Source organism: Panthera pardus, unplaced genomic scaffold (genome assembly GCF_024362965.1).
Source record: "Panthera pardus isolate Hobbes unplaced genomic scaffold, ASM2436296v1 HiC_scaffold_1, whole genome shotgun sequence".
Classification (NCBI taxonomy): domain Eukaryota; kingdom Metazoa; phylum Chordata; class Mammalia; order Carnivora; family Felidae; genus Panthera; species Panthera pardus.
In genome coordinates, this window is record NW_026526654.1 from 84,048,746 (window position 1) to 84,068,795 (window position 20,050).

At 51.3% G+C, this 20,050-nt stretch overlaps 2 protein-coding genes across 6 annotated transcripts in view; one reads left to right on the top strand and one right to left on the bottom strand.

Annotated features, from left to right (window-relative positions):
- MTIF3 (mitochondrial translational initiation factor 3) overlaps nucleotides 1–2,261 on the top strand; it is a 17,476-nt gene extending 15,215 nt beyond the window's left edge. For 4 of the 5 annotated variants that reach the window (XM_019447901.2, XM_019447899.2, XM_019447900.2 and 1 more), the window contains 2 exons: nucleotides 291–448; nucleotides 1,392–2,261. In XM_019447901.2, coding sequence (XP_019303446.2) covers nucleotides 291–448; nucleotides 1,392–1,610 — 377 coding nt within the window. In that variant the 3' untranslated portion in view covers nucleotides 1,611–2,261. The remainder of the gene's footprint in view (nucleotides 1–290; nucleotides 449–1,391) is intronic. The other variant, XM_019447903.2, reaches the window with a different exon arrangement.
- GTF3A (general transcription factor IIIA) lies at nucleotides 1,595–14,726 on the bottom strand. Its single transcript, XM_053903695.1, has 10 exons — nucleotides 14,678–14,726; nucleotides 13,493–13,692; nucleotides 11,194–11,294; nucleotides 7,246–7,342; nucleotides 6,763–6,851; nucleotides 5,499–5,572; nucleotides 3,969–4,049; nucleotides 3,230–3,459; nucleotides 2,089–2,148; nucleotides 1,595–1,857 (listed from the first exon to the last, which is right to left on the bottom strand). The coding sequence occupies exons 1-10, from the start codon at nucleotides 14,724–14,726 to the stop codon at nucleotides 1,693–1,695; spliced, it is 1,146 nt and encodes a 381-aa protein (XP_053759670.1). The 3' UTR covers nucleotides 1,595–1,692.
- Nucleotides 14,727–20,050: the final 5,324 nt, after the last annotated feature.

Below are 20,050 nucleotides of genomic sequence, written 5' to 3' on the forward strand. Positions count from 1 at the left end.
CATAAAGCTAAACTTGTTCCTTTTAAAGGACCATTCTTTTGTACTGTCATCAAATGAGGGTACTAATAAATGGAAGCATTTCATATCTAGATACTTGACAGGTAAAAACTGGTACCTTTATGTCTATTTTCCTTGTTTAAAAAGCGTTCACCGGTCTGTCAGACTAAGTCAGGAAGAGGAGCGTCCGGGCCCCTGTGGCAACCGCAGATCTCACGAAGTGTGCATGACCCAGCTCAGGTCCCCCAAAGGGACCAGTCAACAGTCCTAAAAAAGTCTCTGTTTTAAACTAGGCCCTACCCTGACAAAGGAGCTAACTTTTTCTTCAAATATTGGACAACATGATTTGGACACAAAGAGTAAACAGATTCAGCAATGGATTGAGAAAAAATACAGAGTTCAAATTACTATAAAGAAAGGGAAGAACGTAGAGGAGCCAGAAAATAAAATGGTAAGTGAAAGCAGGTCTGAGAAACTGCTCACTCTGTTTGCTGATCTAAAAGGACAATCGTAGAAAGTCTGGGTAACGTGAAGGCAGAGTAGCTGGCGAACTCTACCGTGACGGCAGTAGCTTCCCAATTCGTTTTTCAAAATGCAAACATCCGCTCCATATACTTTTTCCACTGAAGCATAAGTATCGTCATGTGAAAACACTGCACTTCGTAATCTAGTGAAAGAGTAATGTGTACTCTTCTGACAAATTGTACAGTATCTAACATTTAAGCAGAAAAACATAGATTCATTTTTTTTAAAGTCTTTTTACGATTTATGAACGCCTCTGAGAATTCTTCCATATAAAGTTAAATGGTCTTTATGAAAAGTATCAGTTTACACTCCCAGGGTAAGTCTACAGAGTAACGACTTCACTTTTAGAGCCCGAGAACTCAGCAGCTAAAAGGCAGCACGAGTCCAGTGGTTTCCGTCCTTGTTCGTGTTAGAATCACCGAGACGTAGGACCCAGCCCAGCTGATCCTGGATCTCTGGAACTCGGTGTTTCCCAAATGACCGTGAGCGAGTGTTAGGAACCGCACAGGACTGACAGTTGTGGGGATAAGGAGGTCCTCTGCCCGTGCCCAGACCCACCGCTCTGTACTTCTTTTTTCCAAGAGGGTAGCTGGAGCCAAACACAGCCCCTCAGGGCCATTGACAGCGGGGATTTTAAACTATCGACTTTTAGTGCAGGAGTATAGTTACATGGAGTTTGTAAAACTGCCTGGTTATGGTATAGGTTTCAACGACTGCTTAACCAGAAAGGCACAGTTTAATTGAGCTAATCACTTAAATAACAGCAACTCAATCAAGAATGCAGATTTGCATGGGTATTAGAGCATTAGCACTAGGAAGAATCGAAGACATTGGTTTTAAATTAATCTTTGGCCGTTCTCCCCTTCTAGGAGGAGATATGTAATCAAATACTCCAAACTATGCCCGGAATAGCTACCTTCTCAACCCGCCCACAACCTGTTAGGGGAGGGAAAGCTGTAATGTGTGTTCTTCGTCATTTAAGCAAAAAGGAAGAGAATGCATATAGAGAAACGCAAGGAGCCCAGAAAGAGGACCCTTTGAACAAAGAAAATGGAAACAACAGAGAATCAGATGTTGTGCATCCATGATTTTAATAAAGAAAAATGTGCTTCTGGGAGGAAAGAACTGAGCTGGCTGGTCTGTGGTCCTTTAAGCAAAGCAATCTGGTGTTCAGTTGAGGGTAAGTATCGCGACCGTCGAGAGCACCCTGTCTTCAGTACAGTTCAGTGACTCTCCGTTTGTAGGCAGAGATGAGCTTTGTCCTTGTTTCTTTTTAGGAGGAATGTATCCACTGAGACGAGAGGCCAAACTCCGTTTTTCACGAGACGGTTTTACCTTTGGAAATCAGAAAGCGAGACAATGAGAACACAAAATCAAACTATCCAACTAACCTAATAGCTGTACCCCCCAACAGGCACCCAGCACCCCCTTAGAAGAAAGCGAAGCCCGGCGATCGCGTTCCCGGTAGAGCAGCTCACACAGCAGTGACGAGCGGAAAGTACCCGAGACTGCATCCGGCTGGGGCACTTGGGGTTTAAAACCCACAGCGGGCCCCAGTTAACTTACTTTGAGGTTCATTTTCTTCTTGTCAGGGTCATGCACAACGGCGTGCCTAGTGAGACTTTGCTACAATGAAGGGAAAAGGAAAAGTTATGTTTCTGAAACGCTGCCATGTGGGTGCCTATTAATATGAGAACTTCACGAGTTCTTTAAATAAACTGTCGACCTTCTTTCTGTTACACACCATTGAGGGACTCGACCTCTACTTAAAGATTCTCCCACCAGAGCAGAATTCTTCCTCACATCCTACACCTCATCACTACCTTTCCCGAGGACCCATGTTCCGAATTTAGACAGTCTCACCGCCACCCCCCCCGCCCCCCGTGGCTTCTGAGTTGCTTCCTGAGGGGGAGGAGGGGGAGCCAGTTCTGGATGAGCTATTCCAGGCTGGAGAAGCTTCCTGTAACTGAATCTAGGCAGCAGCATTCCCAAACACCAACGGAACACCTGACCGGTCTCCCTGCCCTCGATGAGGATGCGGACCGCGATCGGCTCCGAGCTGCTGTCGGTTTGCATCCACGCTGGGCCTGCCTCGCTTGTGTGTTCGGTCTTAACCATGGCGCACGGCGCACGGCACACGCTTGGAAGAGTACCGGCCAGAGAGCCTGCCGAGCCGCACGGGGCCCTCCGGTGAGTGTCCCGTGCTCGCCTGTTCACATCTCGCCCAGATCTAGACTAGACTCCAGTCCTAAGGTCCCTCGTGTCCTGATGCCCACTTCTCGATCCCTAGATGGTGAGTCTAAAAGGACACCTAATAGGCATGTGGTACCACAGGCCACTGGTTCTCAAATGGAGGTAGGGAAGAATCCCCTGGAAGGTTCGTTACAACACACATTACCGGGTCCCATCCCCAGTTTCTGATTCGGGGTGGGGGGGGGCGGGGAAGGATATGCATTTCTAGCAAGTTCTCTGGTGATGCGGAAGCTCCCGGTCAAGGGCCACACTTTTGAGAACCACTGGCACGGGCGAATGCGGTTGTTGCGGGGACTTCAGAACCACCCCTGCTGAGGCGAGAGGGGAAGGTCCGGGTCACCCAGCTTTCCCCATCGGCAGGCCCCGGGACACCGTCTTGGGACCCAGGGCTCCCAGGAACCCCGCCGGGAGGCCGCCCGGCTAGAGGACCGCGTCTGTGAGGGCGAGTACTTACTTTCATTGCGAACGTTTTGCCGCAGCCGGCGTGCTCACAGGTGAATGGGCGCCTTTCCTCGTGAAAAGAGAGAATGTGGCTCTGGAGATTAAAGACCGTTGTGTAGGTCCTACCACAGCCTTCCCTGGGACACCGGCACACCTCCCTCTCCGGGGCGTGAGTCTTCATATGTTGCTTCAGGTAGTCCTTGCGTTTAAAGGTTTTCTGGCAGACTTCACATCTTATGGCCTCTGGTGGAGCAGACACACACTTAACCCATTTCCCCGGGTATCGCCACGCGGGAAAATTAACAATGAGCTTGTAAGGCAGGTATTTGGGGCCAAAAAGGTCACGATGATCATAAATCCGAACACCGGCTGCGGTGTCTGTTGCTTGGAAGCCGGTCTCGATGCTCCCACGTGCTGTATTACGTGGAGTCACTCTGTTCCCTTAAGGGAGCAGGGGTTCTCAGCCTGGTGGCCGTGGGCAGGGGACAAGATGAAGTAGACCCGTGTCCTTCCTCGGCCTCCAGTACAGAAGGCACCGCCTCCCAGATCGCCCCCCCTGCCGGAGCCTTTCCGGCCACTAACTGCACGGCGGTCCTCCCCGACCCGGGACCCCGGCTCCCGCGCGTCTGCCGGGCCGAGGTACCAGCTTCACAAACATCACGGGAACGCCTTTGTCTTAAGGCACACGCCTAGCACTTCACTCTCCAAAACCGTGGGGGCAAATGTCACTGCGCCACGCACATCTGCCTCACCTTTATGGGCTTCCCTCATGTGTTTTAGAAGCTCTGTCCACGTTTTTGCCACAAAGGAACATTCTTTTTTGCACACGTAGCCTGTGTAGGAAAAAGCAGATTGGCGCATCGCCTTGTGTGAATATTCAGCGTAAACACCGCTCGTCATTGGAAAGGAAACTTACAGCCTATACAGTTGCCCTCCTACCTCCCAATACCATTGTGTTCCGTCAGCCGTTGGAGGTGGGAATAAAAACTAAGGTTTTATAGTAAAACCCAACGACCCCACAGCGAGGTGTTCACTGCACGTGGGGTTTCACCTCAGCAGACTTCACGGAAGGATGCCGTGCCCTCTCCCGCTGTGGTCAGTGAGCTGGGTAGACCGCGCGTGGGCTCCCGGCTGCCGTCACTCCCCGGCCGCTGGCTCACGGTCCCTTCCCTCCCTGCTCTGTGCTTGCCTCTTGTTTTCCTCAGAGCTCTGGGGTCCTCTGCGTTCGCCAGACCACCAACACTGAGTCTCGGTGGTCGTGTGCCCATCCCTGGCCGCCTCGAGTCTTACCATCTGGTAGGTTCTGCACTGCAGAAAAGACTCGGGCTGCGACTAAGGGAGAAAATAAGACCCTAGAGGAAACGCTGCGGACGACAGTGGACATTGTGCAAAGCACCGCAGCTGGAAGAATCCGGGTAACAGCCAGCCCGTGTTTCACCCACGAGATACCAGAGTGAAACTAAAAGGAGCGAGGCCACCTCTCAGGCTTCACCTACTACTCTCTTGTTTTAAAAAAAAAACAACCCAGGGGCGCCTGGGTGGCGCAGTCGGTTAAGCGTCCGACTTCAGCCAGGTCACGATCTCACGGTCCGTGAGTTCGAGCCCCGCGTCAGGCTCTGGGCTGATGGCTCGGAGCCTGGAGCCTGTTTCCGATTCTGTGTCTCCCTCTCTCTCTGCCCCTCCCCCGTTCATGCTCTGTCTCTCTCTGTCCCAAAAATGAATAAAAAAACGTTGAAAAAAAAAAAATTAAAAAAAAAAAAAACAACCCAAAAACCTATTCTATACTCAGAAAACCGGAATACAGATATAAAAACGTCCCTCGTGGAAACAGAACAGATTCAGGTAACTTAATCCAGTCTTTCTGAAAGAAGTTACGACCTGATTCCTCCGGAACCTCAAACTGTTACCCAAGCCCTGCGAGTGCCAGTAAGGAAAAGAACGACACAGGTCGTGAAGACGTTTAAATGGTGGTGGCGAAGCCGACCTCGGCTGGAGCGCTGCACTCAGAAGCGTAACGCACCGCCAGGCACTCGCGCGGGGCATAAAGCGTTCGCTGCCAACGGCGACAAGAGCGGCGCGTGAACGGGCGACAGGTGGGCCTCCGGTCGAGAGCCTAACACCTCGGGCTGCGGCGTGCCGCCCCCGCCTGGACAGTGTCGAGTTTCTCAGCGTGGCCGTGGAACAGAAGAGAAGGCGCTTTCCGCTCAAAGCGTTAGGCCCGCCGGCACGCGTCGCGGTTAGTGTCTACTCAAAGCTGGTGCCACAGGGGCCCCCGTACGCACCCTCGTGGACCTTCCCGTGTCTCTTCAGCCTGCTGCGGGAGGCGAAGTGTTTCCCACATCCCTCATGGGCACACCTGGGCGAACGACACACGAGGCGTGAGCCAATCCGTTTCCGGGGGGCAGCCCCTCAGGGTCGACGTGAGCTTCGTCCTTTTCCGCTCCCAGAGTCTCTCCCCACGACCAAACCAATCGTAAAAAGGAGATTTAAAACTGAGACCGAATCACAGGTGAAATTCAGGTGACTGGCCAGCCTGCAGACAAAATAAACTTAGAGAAAAGTACCAGCACCTTTTTTTTTTTTTTTTTTTAGGATGTGATCAAATAGTTTTTATCTTTATGCTTCTGAAAAGATACACTGTTTTCCTGGCTACAAAAACACGGCCTGTGTGAACCCCTAAGGCACTGGGCATGGTCTCTGCGAGTTTTAACGCCGCGGCCGAGGGCCGGCGTGGCGAGCAGGCTGCGTCAGGTGCACCCGTCTGGCGACCGGTGCAGAGGCACGTCCCAGCTCCATGCGACAGCCCTCGGTGGCCGCCCACCGGCCCCGCGTGGGCCAGAAGCACCGCCAGCCTGTGCTCCTCAAGACCTCACCGGGTGCTCCTTCGCACCCTCCCTGAGTCCACCCCCGTGTGTCCCGTCGCCGTTCCTGTCCCTCCTGAAGGCCCCTCGCATGCAAGGCCGACAGGCCTGATCGCTGTGGCTCTGTCGGAAGGGACCGCTTTGTGTCTCCACCGTGACATTTCATACGACTGAATAAAGCCACTTCTCAGCGCTCCCTTCAAGCTTAACCACAACTGTACTGATCTCACAAATTATTCTGGAACACGTTAGCTATTTCTTTTAGCAAATAAAAGCCAAATTAAACTTTTGACGTGCCCCCGATATAGACGTGGGCGTTCACTGCACAGAAAAATGTTAAGACGTGGCTTCAGAACGCTTGTATCCCACCTCTGCATTTCAATCTTTTTTTTTTTTTTTTTTTTTAGTTTTTATCTATTTTGAGAAAGAGCGAGAGCGCGTGCATGAGCTGAGGAGGGGCGGAGAGAGGGAGACAAAGAGAGAGAGAGAGAGAGAGACACACACAGAGAATCCCCAGCAGGCTCTGCACTCTCAGCACAGAGCCCGTCCCAGGGCTCAGACTCCTGAACCGTGAGATCATGATCTGAGCTGAAACCAAGAGTCGGACTGAGCCCCCAGGTGCCCCTGCGTGTCAATCTTCCTGCCACCTGAAATGCAAGAGACCTCACCCATGTGGAGAACCTACTTGAACAGTGGCTCACTGGTGTGCTGGCACTGATGGGTCCTCAGCTGCTGGTGTTTCTTAAAGGCCTTCTCACACCCTTCAAAAGTGCACTGTTTGATAAAGGTTCGTTAGACTTTGGAAAAAATCAAAGAGTGGTTCACAAGAGAATTCCCTCAGGAGAAACACACCGTGAAGATTTTACACTTGCTGCCTGCTCCCCCCGAGTTACCGTCGAATCCTATGCCAGGAAGCTTTAAAGATTTAACACATTGGAAACAGCAAAACGGTTTCATTTGGGGCAGTCTACCATAATAAACTTCATTAGCAAAAAAAAAAAAAAAAAAAAGGATGCTTTCAAAATAAGCCATTATTATGATAGCTAGTAGTTGGGCTAAATTCAGGTATCTGCCAGACAAAATCTGGTTGATGAGCCCTTTAGGAACATTAGACAATAAGCCTAAAAATATGCAGAGAGTTTAAGCATAGAAAATCATTCATACTTACTACATATTGTTTTTGCTGATTTTCATGCTTGCGTTCAAAATGTTTCTTCAAGTTTGATTTTGTGTTGAATTTCTGATCACAGCCACTAGCTGTACAACTGTAAGAAATTGCATAAATCAACAAAATATTAACAAACCGAGTGAAGAGAAGTTTTAAGATGTATATATCCTCCTCCTTTATAGAAGTACTGTCCAGGGGGCCTGGGTGGCTGTCGGTTGAGCGTATGACTTCGGCTCAGGTCATGATCTCACGGTTCGTGGGTTCGGGCCCCACGTCGGGCTCTGCACCAACAGCTCGGAGCCTGGAGCCTCCCTTGGATTCTGTGTCTCCCTCTCTCTCCCCCTCCCCCACTTGTGGTCTCTCTCTCTCTCTCTCTCTCTCTCGCTCAAAAATAAATAAACATTAAAAAAATTTAAAGAAACAACTACTGTCCAAAGTACAGTATAAAATAGACTTTAAGCAACTCCAAAGCATTAAAGCCGAAGCGTCAGCCTCACTCTGACGGGATTACCAGGGAACGAGATGCGTCTTCACCCAGGCTTCTGAAACCAAGCACGTTCATCACACGTCCTTTATGAGCCGGGCACACAGAAGGTGCAAGACATTACTTCCAAAAGCCCAAACCCTGCTCAGGCTTAACTCCATGTTTAAGCGAAATTGTTTTTTAATTTAGAATCTGAAAACCTTCATTTTGCTTGAAATGTCAAAGTAAATTGCATTTCCAAAGGAAAAAAAAAACCCCTCAAAAACACTACTTTTAGCTTCTGTTCAGAGGTAGAAATGGGTATTTAGAGCAAAACCACCAACCATAATGCCCTCTGGCGTATCACCAAGCCATCCTAGTTCCCCTTAATGAGTGTTTCTATATCTTGCCCTTGAATTATCCAAATTCTTTGTGAAGTTGTGTTTTAAACGTGTGCTCTTCTTGTGAGAGTCCTCAGCCTGAGGGACGAAGCAGGACTTCTGTGACGGCCCTAATCTCAGCCATCACGGACCAGTAAACACGGGGTGACACTGTCGGGCGCTGTGCCATCTACAGGGGGCTGACCGTGAGCGGGGGCAGCGGGAGATCCCACTGGAAGCGTGCGGGAGGCTGTGACAGAGAACACGACGGACGCCAACGGGTGGTGGTTTTGACCCCAGGGACGGAAGGCTGACTTTTAGCTGGGTACACGGTCAACAGAAATAGAACTTTTTCCAGCCTCCCCTGCAATCAGGGGTGGCCACACGGCTGTTTCTGGCCCATCCGGCTCAACGACCACAAAGTGTCTAAAAGGGGGCACGCCTCTTTTGCGCCTTCGCCCATCATGGTGGCTGGAATGCCTATGATGGCTGGAACTCCAAAGGTCATCTTGGACCGCGACGTCAAAGCCCCAAGATGAGGACGGCAGTGACAAGTTCCAAGGAGCCCAGGTCCTACTGACTGTGGAACACCCCCAACTGTCCATGTCAGCGTTTCTGTTACACAAGAGAAACAGAGACGGTGTTGTTTAAGCCTCTGTTGTGCTGGGTTTTCTGTCACTGTTGACTTCAATCCTGACACAGGCATCTAACCCAACACCACTGTGGGGCAAGAGGACAGGGCCCAGAAATGTCCAGACCGGGAGCAAAGAGCAGGCGCAGGGGCACAGAAGACGCGGACAAAGTTGCAGGGTGGTGCACGGACCGGGTTTTATGTCTGAGAGTCAAGCAGATGGGGCAAGATCACAAAAAGGCCAGATCGCAAAGGCCATTTGCACAATATACTAAGACCCTGGACTTCGTTATGAAAGCAACACTTAAACCCTGCACAGCTTTAAGAAGGGAAGCCGTCTAGAGCAGAGACAACACCATTCAGGTCGGAGTCAGAGCCTGAAATATGACCGCGGCCGCGGGGGGAGGGGCAGGGGTCCGACGAGAAGGGACAGAACCTGACGACCCGCCGGCTGCAGAGGACAGCCGCGAGGACGGGGCGTCCAGGGAAGCTGCCTCGCCTTCGCTGAGGGCCATCGGGTGGACAGGGATGCCACCAACAAGAATGAGGGACAGGAAGGCCGAAGGAAGCAGAGCTCAGGCTGCACTTCAAGAGACTTGGGCCATGTGGAATTAAGAGGCCAGAGAGAGAGCCGGAAGGGAGGAACACCGAGCTGCCCTGTTCCAGAGGGAACCCTCCCTTTCCAATTCACCCTGGGAATCTGTCCAGCCCCAGTTCTTCTTGAAGATCCAGTTTTTTAAGGAGCATACAGTAGCTTAATCCAGAAACCATGAAGCATAAAAAGGGACACAGCTGCAGGTTTCCTTCCACCCCTCGCCCCTGCCTCCTCCCCACCCGGGACTCCCCACTACTCCCAGCCAGGACAGGCGACCTGTTCGGCTTTATACAGATAGAAGCAGATACAAATGCAGATTCTTCCCGCGTTCTTCTCCCTCCTCCTTTTTATGCACAAAAAGGCAGCCCTCTGTCCACTCCTCTGAACTGTGGTCTTTTGATGAATATGCCGTGGGACACTCACTCACGGCTTCACAGACGGTACCTGCATTTGTTTTTCCGGCTGTCTAGGATTCTAGCGTGTTGATACACTTTTCAGTCCCTCCTGATGAGCACACGGGTTGATTCCAATGCTGTGCACAGAACCTCGTAGCGGCATTTAATTCAGCCACAAGCGTATCTGTAGAGTAAATTCCCCGAAGCGAAACTTCTAGGTCAAAGACTCTCTCCCGGCCCCATTTTCCAGACCACGCTTCGTTACTCTTTGCTGGGCTGGTCGAACCACATTTTGAAATACGTTAAGCTTCACTTAGGGTCATCTGTTTCGGTGATACGCCATGTGCTTGAACAGGGACGGGACTGAACGCGTCTGCCCCCTCAGGACTTTGTCCCGTTCCCGCTGGCCAGCATGCTGGTCAGACGGAGGTGGCTCTCCACATGGACAAGGGCAGTGAAGACGATCCCGTGCCAACAACTGACAGCTCCCCTTCCTCAGACTGTTTGGACCTTCGTGAGACGTGAGACACTTCACATTCGTCATCCTCTTAAAACTGGAAGAAGTGAACTCAGATCATTAGAAAACCTCACTGCTCAAGGAGCTGTCTCATAGAACACACTTGTGATACCAAATTCTAACATCTGCAGGACGTGCCATACAGCTATTTTTCGACGTGGTCTCCCGGATGTAGCTCTGGGGATCTATAAAGTCGTTACTCTTTTTCCAATGAAAGCTCCGTGTTTTCACGGAACATTTTGTCCAGTGGTTCTCAAAGTGTGGGTGCCAGACCCACGGCATCAACATCACCTGAGCCTTTGCTAGAAATGCAAATTCTCAGGCCCCACCCCATGTCTACTGAATCAGAAATTCCGGAGTGGGATCCAATACTCTGTGTTTTTTCTTAACAAGCTCTCCAGGTGATTCTCACGCTCCCTATATTTGAGACCCACTACTTTAAAAGACAAGCAACACCTCCACCCTTTTCAGAGATAATCAGCAACTCCAAGGAAAATACAATTAAGCCTGGTATGGGAGCGGTGAAGCGGCTCGATCTGAAGAAACACAAGATCAACTATTAAAAGCTCTACTCCTTTATGCTTCTGTCTCTTCTCCCAGCAGCTTATCGGTTCAGAAAGACCCTGTTCAATGCAGGGCCAAGAATCTGCCAGGGAACCATGACCCCATCTAGTCTGAACAGAGTGTTTTTCGAGGAGGGTGTCCCACTTAGTAGACACGTTAAAGGGAGGAGAGAGGATGCCAACTTAAGAGAACTTCAGACAGACTCATTCCTGAAGTTCTCACGAGTGACCCACACACCCCTCCTCTCTTCCACACGTTCAAAACCCAGGCTCCTCTCGTACCATGAAGTGCAAAGGAAGGACACTGCACATCCCTGGCCTCACGAGTTAACAATCTACTTTCTTACCAGGTCTGCATGCCAAAAGCAAGCTCTTTAAAGGCCGTAAGACTGTTCTCTACTTACACAAATGGCTTTTCCCCAGTGTGAATCAGGACGTGGCGGGTCAGATGGTAGTCCCTGACGAAGGCTTTGCCACACCCTTCACGGTCACAAACAAACGGTCTCTAGCAGGAAAGAAAGAAAAAAACATGTCACTCCTGCCTCAGTTAGTATCTCTGGTACCATTTAAAGACCTAAAAACGTGTAGGGGACATTTTAGTCAGGCAGGGACTCTGCCTCCAGGGATGGTTTCCACTGAGTTACACAAATGCCACGACTGCCTCCCGAAGTCGGTGCAGCAGATCCTGCCCTGTCAGTCGCATGCGAACTAAGCGGGTGGCCTTCACGGTAACAGCACCGCTCACTTGCTCCCAACCCGACAGCAAGCGTCCACAGCAAGCCCCTTACGGATGACTTGTGTGCTGTTAGCGTTGGCCGATGTGCACAGGTCACCACCACTGCATGTTTTTCTCCACTGAAAGCCTACGGCAGAGGCAGGTGCGGGTTCCCCCTCATCCCGGACAATCCCAGGGTCTGTGCTACGAGAAGGCCTGACACACCCAAGGAAAACGCTCGCAGCCTCACTGCGACCACCGCTTGGGACCCAGGAGGTGGGAGGAGGGGGTCTCCATTCTGAACCTACAGGAAAAGTCGAAACACATCCCCCAAATAACCAGTGTGGTTTATTTACCTATGAAAAACATAGCCCCATGGCAGTCCGGGGGGGGGGAGGTACCGAGGCCCCAAATGTCAGTGCTAGTAACAAAGCAAGCAGACGGGAAGACAGAAGAGCTGAGTTACCAGGGGAACATCCACAGAGTTTTGCACAATATTTGCCATTCTTTTTGTTGTCGTTTTTGTTTTAAAGAAAGTGCAATTCATTGAGAGAGGCGCAGCTGAGGGAGGCGGGTGCAGGGCTACCGCTCCCATGCCCCGAGGACACAATCTGTCCTTCCCCTGGGCCATGGCTCTGGGGGCAATCCACAGAGGGGACAGGAGGCTCACGCTGCCCCAGGGTTTCTCGGAGAGGGACACAAAAGTGACCACGTGCTTCTCTCCCTGGACATACTGGTTTCAGAACCCAGAAGCTGAGGGGCGGGATGGGCAAGAGAAAGGACAGGAAGGAGAACACAACGGCTGCTCCGAGGGGAGCCAGTCACTGGGCAAGACTGCCACGACAGCGGGTGGCACGGGTAAAGTCCGGGACAGAAAGGAGCAGCGCGAACGGTCCGCGTAGAAAAGAGCTGGAGGAAAGGGTCAACCTTCCAATGGCAGAGAGGGTAGGGAGCCATGAGGTCACACGAAGGAACGGCCCGGAAGTTAGGTAGGTTTGGGAGCAAAGGCGGGGGCTGCAGGTCCCTGGGTTAAGAAGTAAAGGGCTTTAGCTGAGGCAGTGTCAGGCCAGGCTCTGCCGAACACTGGGAAACTGGGCAGGTTCCCTGGCCTCCATGAGCTTCCCTTTCCCCAACTGCCATCTTCCAAAGGCTTCCTACTGCCCTCAGAAGAAAACCCAAACTCCAAACCCTATTTGCACCCTGGCCTACAAATGATCCCACCACACCTGCTTCTCAGACCTCCTCTTATACGGCCCCCAACTCGATCACAATCACAGGTTCCTTTTGCAGTTTCTTTCCACCGGGACTGTTTTCCCTTGTGTCTTCCCGGTTGGATCCCTTCCTTCTCATTCAGGTCAAAAGAGACCTTTCCTGACCATCCTCCAGGAGCCCTCAATTTACTGCGTCTCATTCCTACTTACTCCTTTGTCCCCATTCAAGGACAAGGTCGGTGACAGCAGGAGCCTTTTGTTTTGTCGACTACTCTCGTCAGAGCTAAAAAGGTACTGAATTGTGAAGGAATGAACGCATGCTGCTTGCAGAACCTCCAGTACTAAGACGTTACCCCTCGTTCCAGTTCCAGGAGGCCAGGGATTAAGGCAGGTGTCTGCTGGGGGTCGAGGGCGTAGAAAGCATGCGAGTAAATGAATCCTTCCTCTGCACCTATTTACAGATTATCAGGAGACGGTGACGGACCAAGCCTCAAGATCAAAGGAGAAGCAGCGGCTCAGGGTGCTTGGAGCCCATGGCAAGGCTGTCTTTGGGTCTCAGAACTTGTCTACCTCTCCTCGGCTCCTCCCTAACCTAAGGCAGAGCTGGTTCGCCTCTGTGATCCAGGCTGCCAAGACCGCATAGGTCTCGCACAGGCTTGTGCAGCCACACGCTGCCCCGGGGCCTCTGGGACAGAGCCCAGCTGGCGGGCCACCCCATCCCGAGTCCCCGGGCCCGGACGCCACACCCCTCCGTGGCCGGGCCGGCGGCCCCGTTACCTCCCCCGTGTGCTTGCACAGGTGCGCGTCTAGCTTCCACGCCTTGTTGTAATTGGCGCTGCAGTCGGGGAAGGAACAGATGAACCTCCTACTGAGCGCGGAGGGCGGCGGGGCGGGGCTCTCGCCCGCCGCGGTGAAGGCGTCGGCGATGGTCAGGGATGACACGGCCTCGGCGACCGAGGCCTGCGGCTCCAGGACGCCTCAGCGGGCGCTCAGCCACGTGCCGAGCCACGGGCGACGAACGGCTGCGCGCGGCCGCCGCCGGACCCCGCTCCTTCCACTCCCGGAGGCTCCCACGCGCGACCCCCCCCCCCGGACTTCCGGGAGCACGACCCCGGAGGGGCGGAACTGGAGCGCCGGCCCGCGCGCGCGCGCGCACAACAAGCCCCGCCCCGCGCCGGCGCCGCGTTTGCGCATGCTCCAGGGAGCCGCTCGCCGGCCGCGCCCACCCACTTTGGGTGGAGCTTGCTCGCGGTGCCCGCGGCCGCGGCTTCCTCTTCCCCGGCGAGAGGCGCTTTTCCCTGATGGGCTCTAAGGGGCCCGCTTCCCCAGCGCAGCTGATTTGTGACCTGTTTTCCGCCCGCCACCACTCTCTATAAAGCGTAACTTAAATTACATTATTAGTTTGTCTTTTTTATGGATAGATTTCCTTGCATGCTTTCTACTTGGTTCCAAAAGTTGTCGGCACGTTTGGAATCTCTTACAAATTGTGAGCCCAGAACATACCCCGGACCAACGAAGCCACAATTTTTGGAAACTCCCTAGGGATTCCGGTGTGCAGGAAATTTGGGGAACCAGTGCCCCGAGACCTTGCTGCTCCGAGTGTGGTTTGCGGACGGGCAGCATCATGAGAAATCAGAACCACAGACCTACTTGAATCAGCGCAATCTCCAGGGGGTGTGGTGCGCATTCAGATTTGAGAAGCGCTGTTTCAGAGGCTTGAGTGAATGGAGGTGTCTTGGTTTTACCAGGATCACTTAAGGATGTCCTTGGATGAGGGTAACAGTGACAGGATGGATTGTCTGATGATCCACCGGGTGTGGCTTGTTCACATCTCGCATCATTCCAAATCGTTAAGCGGGTCCTTATCAGAAGGTGATGAACAGGTCTCTGCAGAGAAGCGCAGTTTTGAAAACAAGCCCGAGGCTTGCCGCCCAGCCCTGATCTGGGATCCTCACATCGTACTCGCTCCTGAGCTCAGTCGCGTCATCTGTACAGTGAAGATGATGATCATAACGCCTGTCTCAGAATGTCATGAGGACTGTACCAGGGCGTCCGGGAAGTGGGTGCACCTGTTGCTTTTCTTGATTGCCGCTCTAGCCCCGCTCCATGGGACAAGGTCACACACATCCCTCGGTCTGACAACTCCCAGAGTCTCAAATGGTTTCCTTTGTGTTGGATCTGGCTTTCTGCTCCTACTGTGCGTGGGCGTGGCAGGGTACCTCCCTGAGCTCTTTGAATCGTTCTCGCCTTTCAAGTGGACTGTTAATTACCGCCGTTTTGGGAATGAATGACATTATATGAACCGACAGTTGCATTTGTTACATGCCCCTGTGCTAGCCCCGTTTACCACCAACTTTCAGTTCTCCCAACAGCACTGCATGTTAAGCAGCTACAGGGTCCAGGCCATGCCTTTGTTTCTTCTGTCTCTTTCTTTCCTGTGAACAGATCCTTTGCTCCACCTCGTGCTCTCTGCAGTTTGCTCCCCAATGCGTTTTTTCCAATGTCCCACATTTCTAAGTGACAAATGCACTTTTTTCTTTATTTTAACACCAAGCGAACAATCTTACCATCTCCTTCTGTTTACACCTCCTTCCCTCTCTCTCTCTCCCAGGCAACAGTAGTAGAATTCTGTCTCCCACTCATGAAATCTTAGAACAGTTGTTCTTGGGGTGCCTGAGTGGCTTAGGCAGTTAAGTGTCTGACTTCGGCTCCAGTCATGATCTCATGGTTCATGCGTTCGAGCCCCGTGTTGGGCTCTGTGCTGACAGCTCAGAGCCTGGAGCTGCTTCGAATTCTGTCTCTTCCTCTCTCTCTCTGCACGCCCCCTTTCTCTCTTTCAAAAATAAGTAAACATAAAAAAATATTTTTTTTTAGAACAGTGGTTCTCAACCCTGGCTGCACATTAGAGTCACCCAGGAGCTTTTGGAAATGATGACAGCTGGGGTCTCCACCCACGCTTGTGAAATCAGAGTCCCAGGTCGTCCCCCTTTCTCTGCCCGTCACTGGCCTGGCTGACTTATACACCTGTCCTGTCCATTCCCCTTCTCATGCTCTGTCTAGCTTTTCTGTGCTCTGGACCTAGGCACCTTAAACCCCTTCTCATGAGGCTGCCAGCATCACCTCCCTAAAACATCTAAGATTTTATGGGTTTCAGTGTGCAAGACTGGTAATTGCAAAGCATTTTGAGTCCTCTTAGCTATTATGCCTGTAGTTCAAGTAACAGCACTCAGGTGGGAAATGGGGGCCCTGAGCTCAGCCCCCCGCCCCCCCGGCAGGCTCCTTCCTCCCTTGGACACAATTCTCAGCCCAGATAAGATCCTACTTCCTCTAGATAAGCCTTATTTAATAACTCAAGCCCCCACCCATATTTTCTGCCTTTGAACTTCTACAACCCTTTCCTTCTGTAGCACTGAGTAGACGGTTCTCGAATGTGCTGGGTTATCTTTAACTCTTCAGGCATATAATTTCCTGTTACCCCATCTTGATTTAATCTCCATAAGGGCAGAGTCCGAATCATATTTTGAATATCCAATAGCAAGGTGACTTGTGTACCCTGGGTGCTAACATTATTTGTTAGTTAAATGAGCACAGCCACGAACCATTGTATGAAATCATTTTTTAAAAATTTTTTTAATGCTTATTTATTTTTGAAATAGAGCATGGGTAGGGGAGAGGCAGAGAGAGAAGGAGACACAGAATCCGAAGCAGGCTCCAGGCTCTGAGCTGTCAGTCCAGAGCCCGACGCGGGGCTCGAACCCACGAACCGCAAGATCATGACCTGAGCTGAAGCCGGACGCTCAACCGACGGAGCCACTCAGACGCCCCAAAGTGAAATCTTAAAGGTTCGGCATGAACGTCTTCACCAAGGAATCTTTGTGCACAAGGAACATAATCCCACTCAAACTAATCTACGTGAAAAGAGATTTAGGGAAAGCGTTCAAGGGAATCTCTCCGCGCTGACTGCAGAAAAAGGCCTAAGAATCACAGTCATCTGCAGTCTGTTTCTCAGTCTGTTGCTCCTTGGGTCTGCTGTCCTCCTTAGCCTCTCTCCGGGCATCTGTTAGACTACTCCGGAAAACTACTGGTTTCCCGTGGATGTGGGTGCCTGCGTGTGCACCTATGTATAAGTGTGCCCGTGTGTGCATGTTTTTTCCTGCCCCCTTTCTCTCCGAGGCTTCATGCCCTCACAGCCCCACGTCTCTGGGCTGCATGCCTCTTCACTCTTCTCTGCAGATCAGCTCTTCGATGAGACTCTGAGTTTCTGCCCCTGTAACTGGGGTTTTCCAAAGGCTTTGGCGCAACCCAAGCAGCCCCGACCTTACGTGGTCTGGCCCCTTCTCTCCCCACGGCTACTCATTCCCGAAAGAGAAGCTCAAGCCCACCTGACGTTCGGGCTCTCTTTCCCAAGCCCAAACGGCGTCAGCCTGGAAGGGACAAGACTATGCCTCTTGTAGGTCAAGCCAAAAGGGTAACAGAGACAGAATTCTGATATACCTGTTTTAGCTAGATGATTGCATTCACTGGCCCCAGCTTTTTCGCCACTCTTTGCCACGTGGCTTTGCTCCTCCCACGAAGGGGGCTGGAGACATTTTCTCTCTCCTCGACGCTAAGCTCAGCTGGGAGACTTGCTTTGGCCTTCTGAGAGTGACAGCGTGCGGGTTCCAAGCTTGGGCCACAAGAGAACTTGTGTGTGGCTGTCTCAGGCTTCTGCCATTGCCACAAAGGACGTTTCTGCTTGCGCCTGGCAAGGGAGAAGGGAGACGTGAGGAACAAAGCTGAGTCATCCCAGCTGAACCCAGCGTGGAGCAGCCTACCATCAGCTGACCCTCCGCCGGTCTATGCATCTTGACCATAAATGATTGCGAGCCATTGGGTGGTGGGATGAGTTATTGGGCAGCAATTTTGCGGCAATGGCTGAGTTGTACATTCTCTTCACGAGCGCTTTCCCTTCGCCAATCAACATGCTCCAGTATCATCTTTGAAACCAAAACCAGGGCTCCTGGGTGGCTCAGTCGGTTAGGTGTCCGACTTCGGCTCAGGTCATGAGATCTTGCGGTTTGTGGGTTCGAGCCCCGTGTCGGGCTCTGGGCTGACGGCTCAGAGCCTGGAGCCTGCGTCCAATTCTGTGTCTCTGGGTCTCTCTGCCCCTCCCCTGCTCACACTCCGTCTCTCTCTCTCTCCCTTAAAATTAAATAAAACACTAAAAAAATTTTTTTTTAAAAACAACAAAACCAACCAACCGAACAAAATTCCTTTGTGTCCTTATGCCTCTCCTAACCATTGCATGATTTCACTTCTTCCCTTCACAGCCAAGTTAAAGGAAGAGTCTGTGCCTTTCCTCCTCTTTCCCTGACCATCACCACCATCATTTTCTTCATCATCATCAAAATTACAAGCCTACATAAAAATAGAGTGAAGAGTACAGAGAACCCCAATGGACCCATCACCCAGCTGTGACAGCCATCATTTGTTGCCATGCTAACTGCCCCCAGCCCTAACCTCCCCCTGCTTTTTTTTTTTTTTGGCTAGAGTATTTTTTTGACTTTCTCTTTATTTTTTTATTTTTATGTGTGTGTTTATTTTTTAATTTACATCCAAGTTAGTTAGCACATAGTGCTATAATGATCTCAGGAGTAGATTCCAGTGATTTGGGCCCTATGGATAACACCCAGTGCTCATCCCAAAAAGTGTCCTCCCTAATGCCCCTTACCCATTTAGCCCATCCCCCCCACCCACAACCCCTCCAGCAACCCTCAGTTTGTTCTCTGTATTTAAGAGTCTGCTGGAGTATTTTTTTAAGTGTATTCATTTATTTTGAGAGCAAGAGAGAGACCAGGGGAGGGGCAGAGAGAGAGGGTAAGAGAGAGAATCCCAAGCAGGCTCCACAGGGTTAGCACAGATCCCCACGTGGGGCTCAGTCTCACAACCGTGAGATCATGACCTGAGCCGAAATCAAGAGTCAGTCACTTAACCGACTGAGCCACCCAGGCACCCTGCTTATTATAATTTTGTAATTATATCTTCATTCTATTATCATACCCAGCAAAATGAACAGTAGACCCTTAAAATTGTCTAACACCCACTGACCCTCAAACTCAGCATATTCAAAACTTCTCTCCTCTTCCCCTGCCCCTCCCCCAGGGTCTTCTGGTCCCAATGAATGGGACCGCCATCCCCCCAGCTGACCGGACCCATGGCTTCTTCCCTTCTCTCACCCCCTGCACTTATTAAATGGCCCGTCACCGTCGATTTTACCTTCCCATCTTCAGTTACGGCCAAGGAAGGCCCTGATCCTTCTAGTTGCCATGGTCAGCTACGATCCCGTCAGAAGACGAGTATTTGGGGATCAAATTAGGCCACGCCCCAACCACGGGGAGAGAATTCTGCTCAGAGCTTTCTTCCCCCAAACTCCTCCAGATCTCCCCAGTTCTCCTTCAGTTAATTGCAGCGATACTCAGGCCTTCTACCACTAACAAATATAGTACTAAAGCAAAAGAGAGTAGGATTAGAAGGGAGAGTCCTGGAGTCAGAAAGGCACACCCTATGGTGTATTATTGTCAACAGAGTGGGAGGTCCGGGCTCAAGGGGGTGGCCATGAAACCAGAGACAAGGAGGCAAGTAGGAGACATCTGAATGCACAGGTAAAAAGGAAACTCCGTGATGGATGGGCTTTGTAGTTTGGCAGATCCAACTTTGAATCCTGGCTCTACCATTTCCTCTTTGACCTTAAGATAGTTGTTGAATCCCTCTGAAATTTGTGTGATCTGTACAATGGGAATAATAATATATACGCCACAGGGTTGTTGTGAGAATTATGTGAGGCAGTTAATTCTTGTGTGGTGCTCAGCACAGGGCTCAGCACATAATAGGTCATCCAAAAATAGCAGTCTTTAATTTTTTCCCCCATTTGCTGCTGACTTCTGCCTTTCACCCTCAAGATACACCTGTGGTTGTCAGGCCTCTGTGATAGCCCCCAATAATCACTGCTTCCTGGTATTCATGTCCTTGGGTAATTACCCCTCTCCTCGAGTGCGGACTGGACCTTGTGGGTTGCTTCTAACTCAAAGAATAAAACAAAGGTGATGGGATAGGATGAGGTTACAAAATATTGGGACTCCCGTCTTCCCAGCAGGCTCTCCTCCTTTTCTTGGCCTGTGCACTTTGATGAAACACACTGCCATGTTGGAGAAGCCTACGGCAAACAGTTGAGGGTGACCTCTGGCCAACAGCCGAGTAGGAGCTGAAGCCCTCAGTCCAACAGGACTGAAGAGGAACTGAATCTTGCCAACAACCATATGGGCATAGAAGCAGATCCTTCTCTGCTCAGACCTTCAG

Coding starts and splice junctions, on each gene's coding strand:
- GTF3A (XM_053903695.1), bottom strand. CDS start 14,726: ATGATCATCATCTTCACTGTACAGATGACGCGACTGAGCTCAGGAGCG. Junction 7,343..11,193: donor ACTGGGGAAAAGCCATTTGT/GTAAGTAGAGAA, acceptor AATTTCTTACAG/TTGTACAGCTAGTGGCTGTG. Junction 3,460..3,968: donor CATGAGGGAAGCCCATAAAG/GTGAGGCAGATG, acceptor CTGCTCCACCAG/AGGCCATAAGATGTGAAGTC.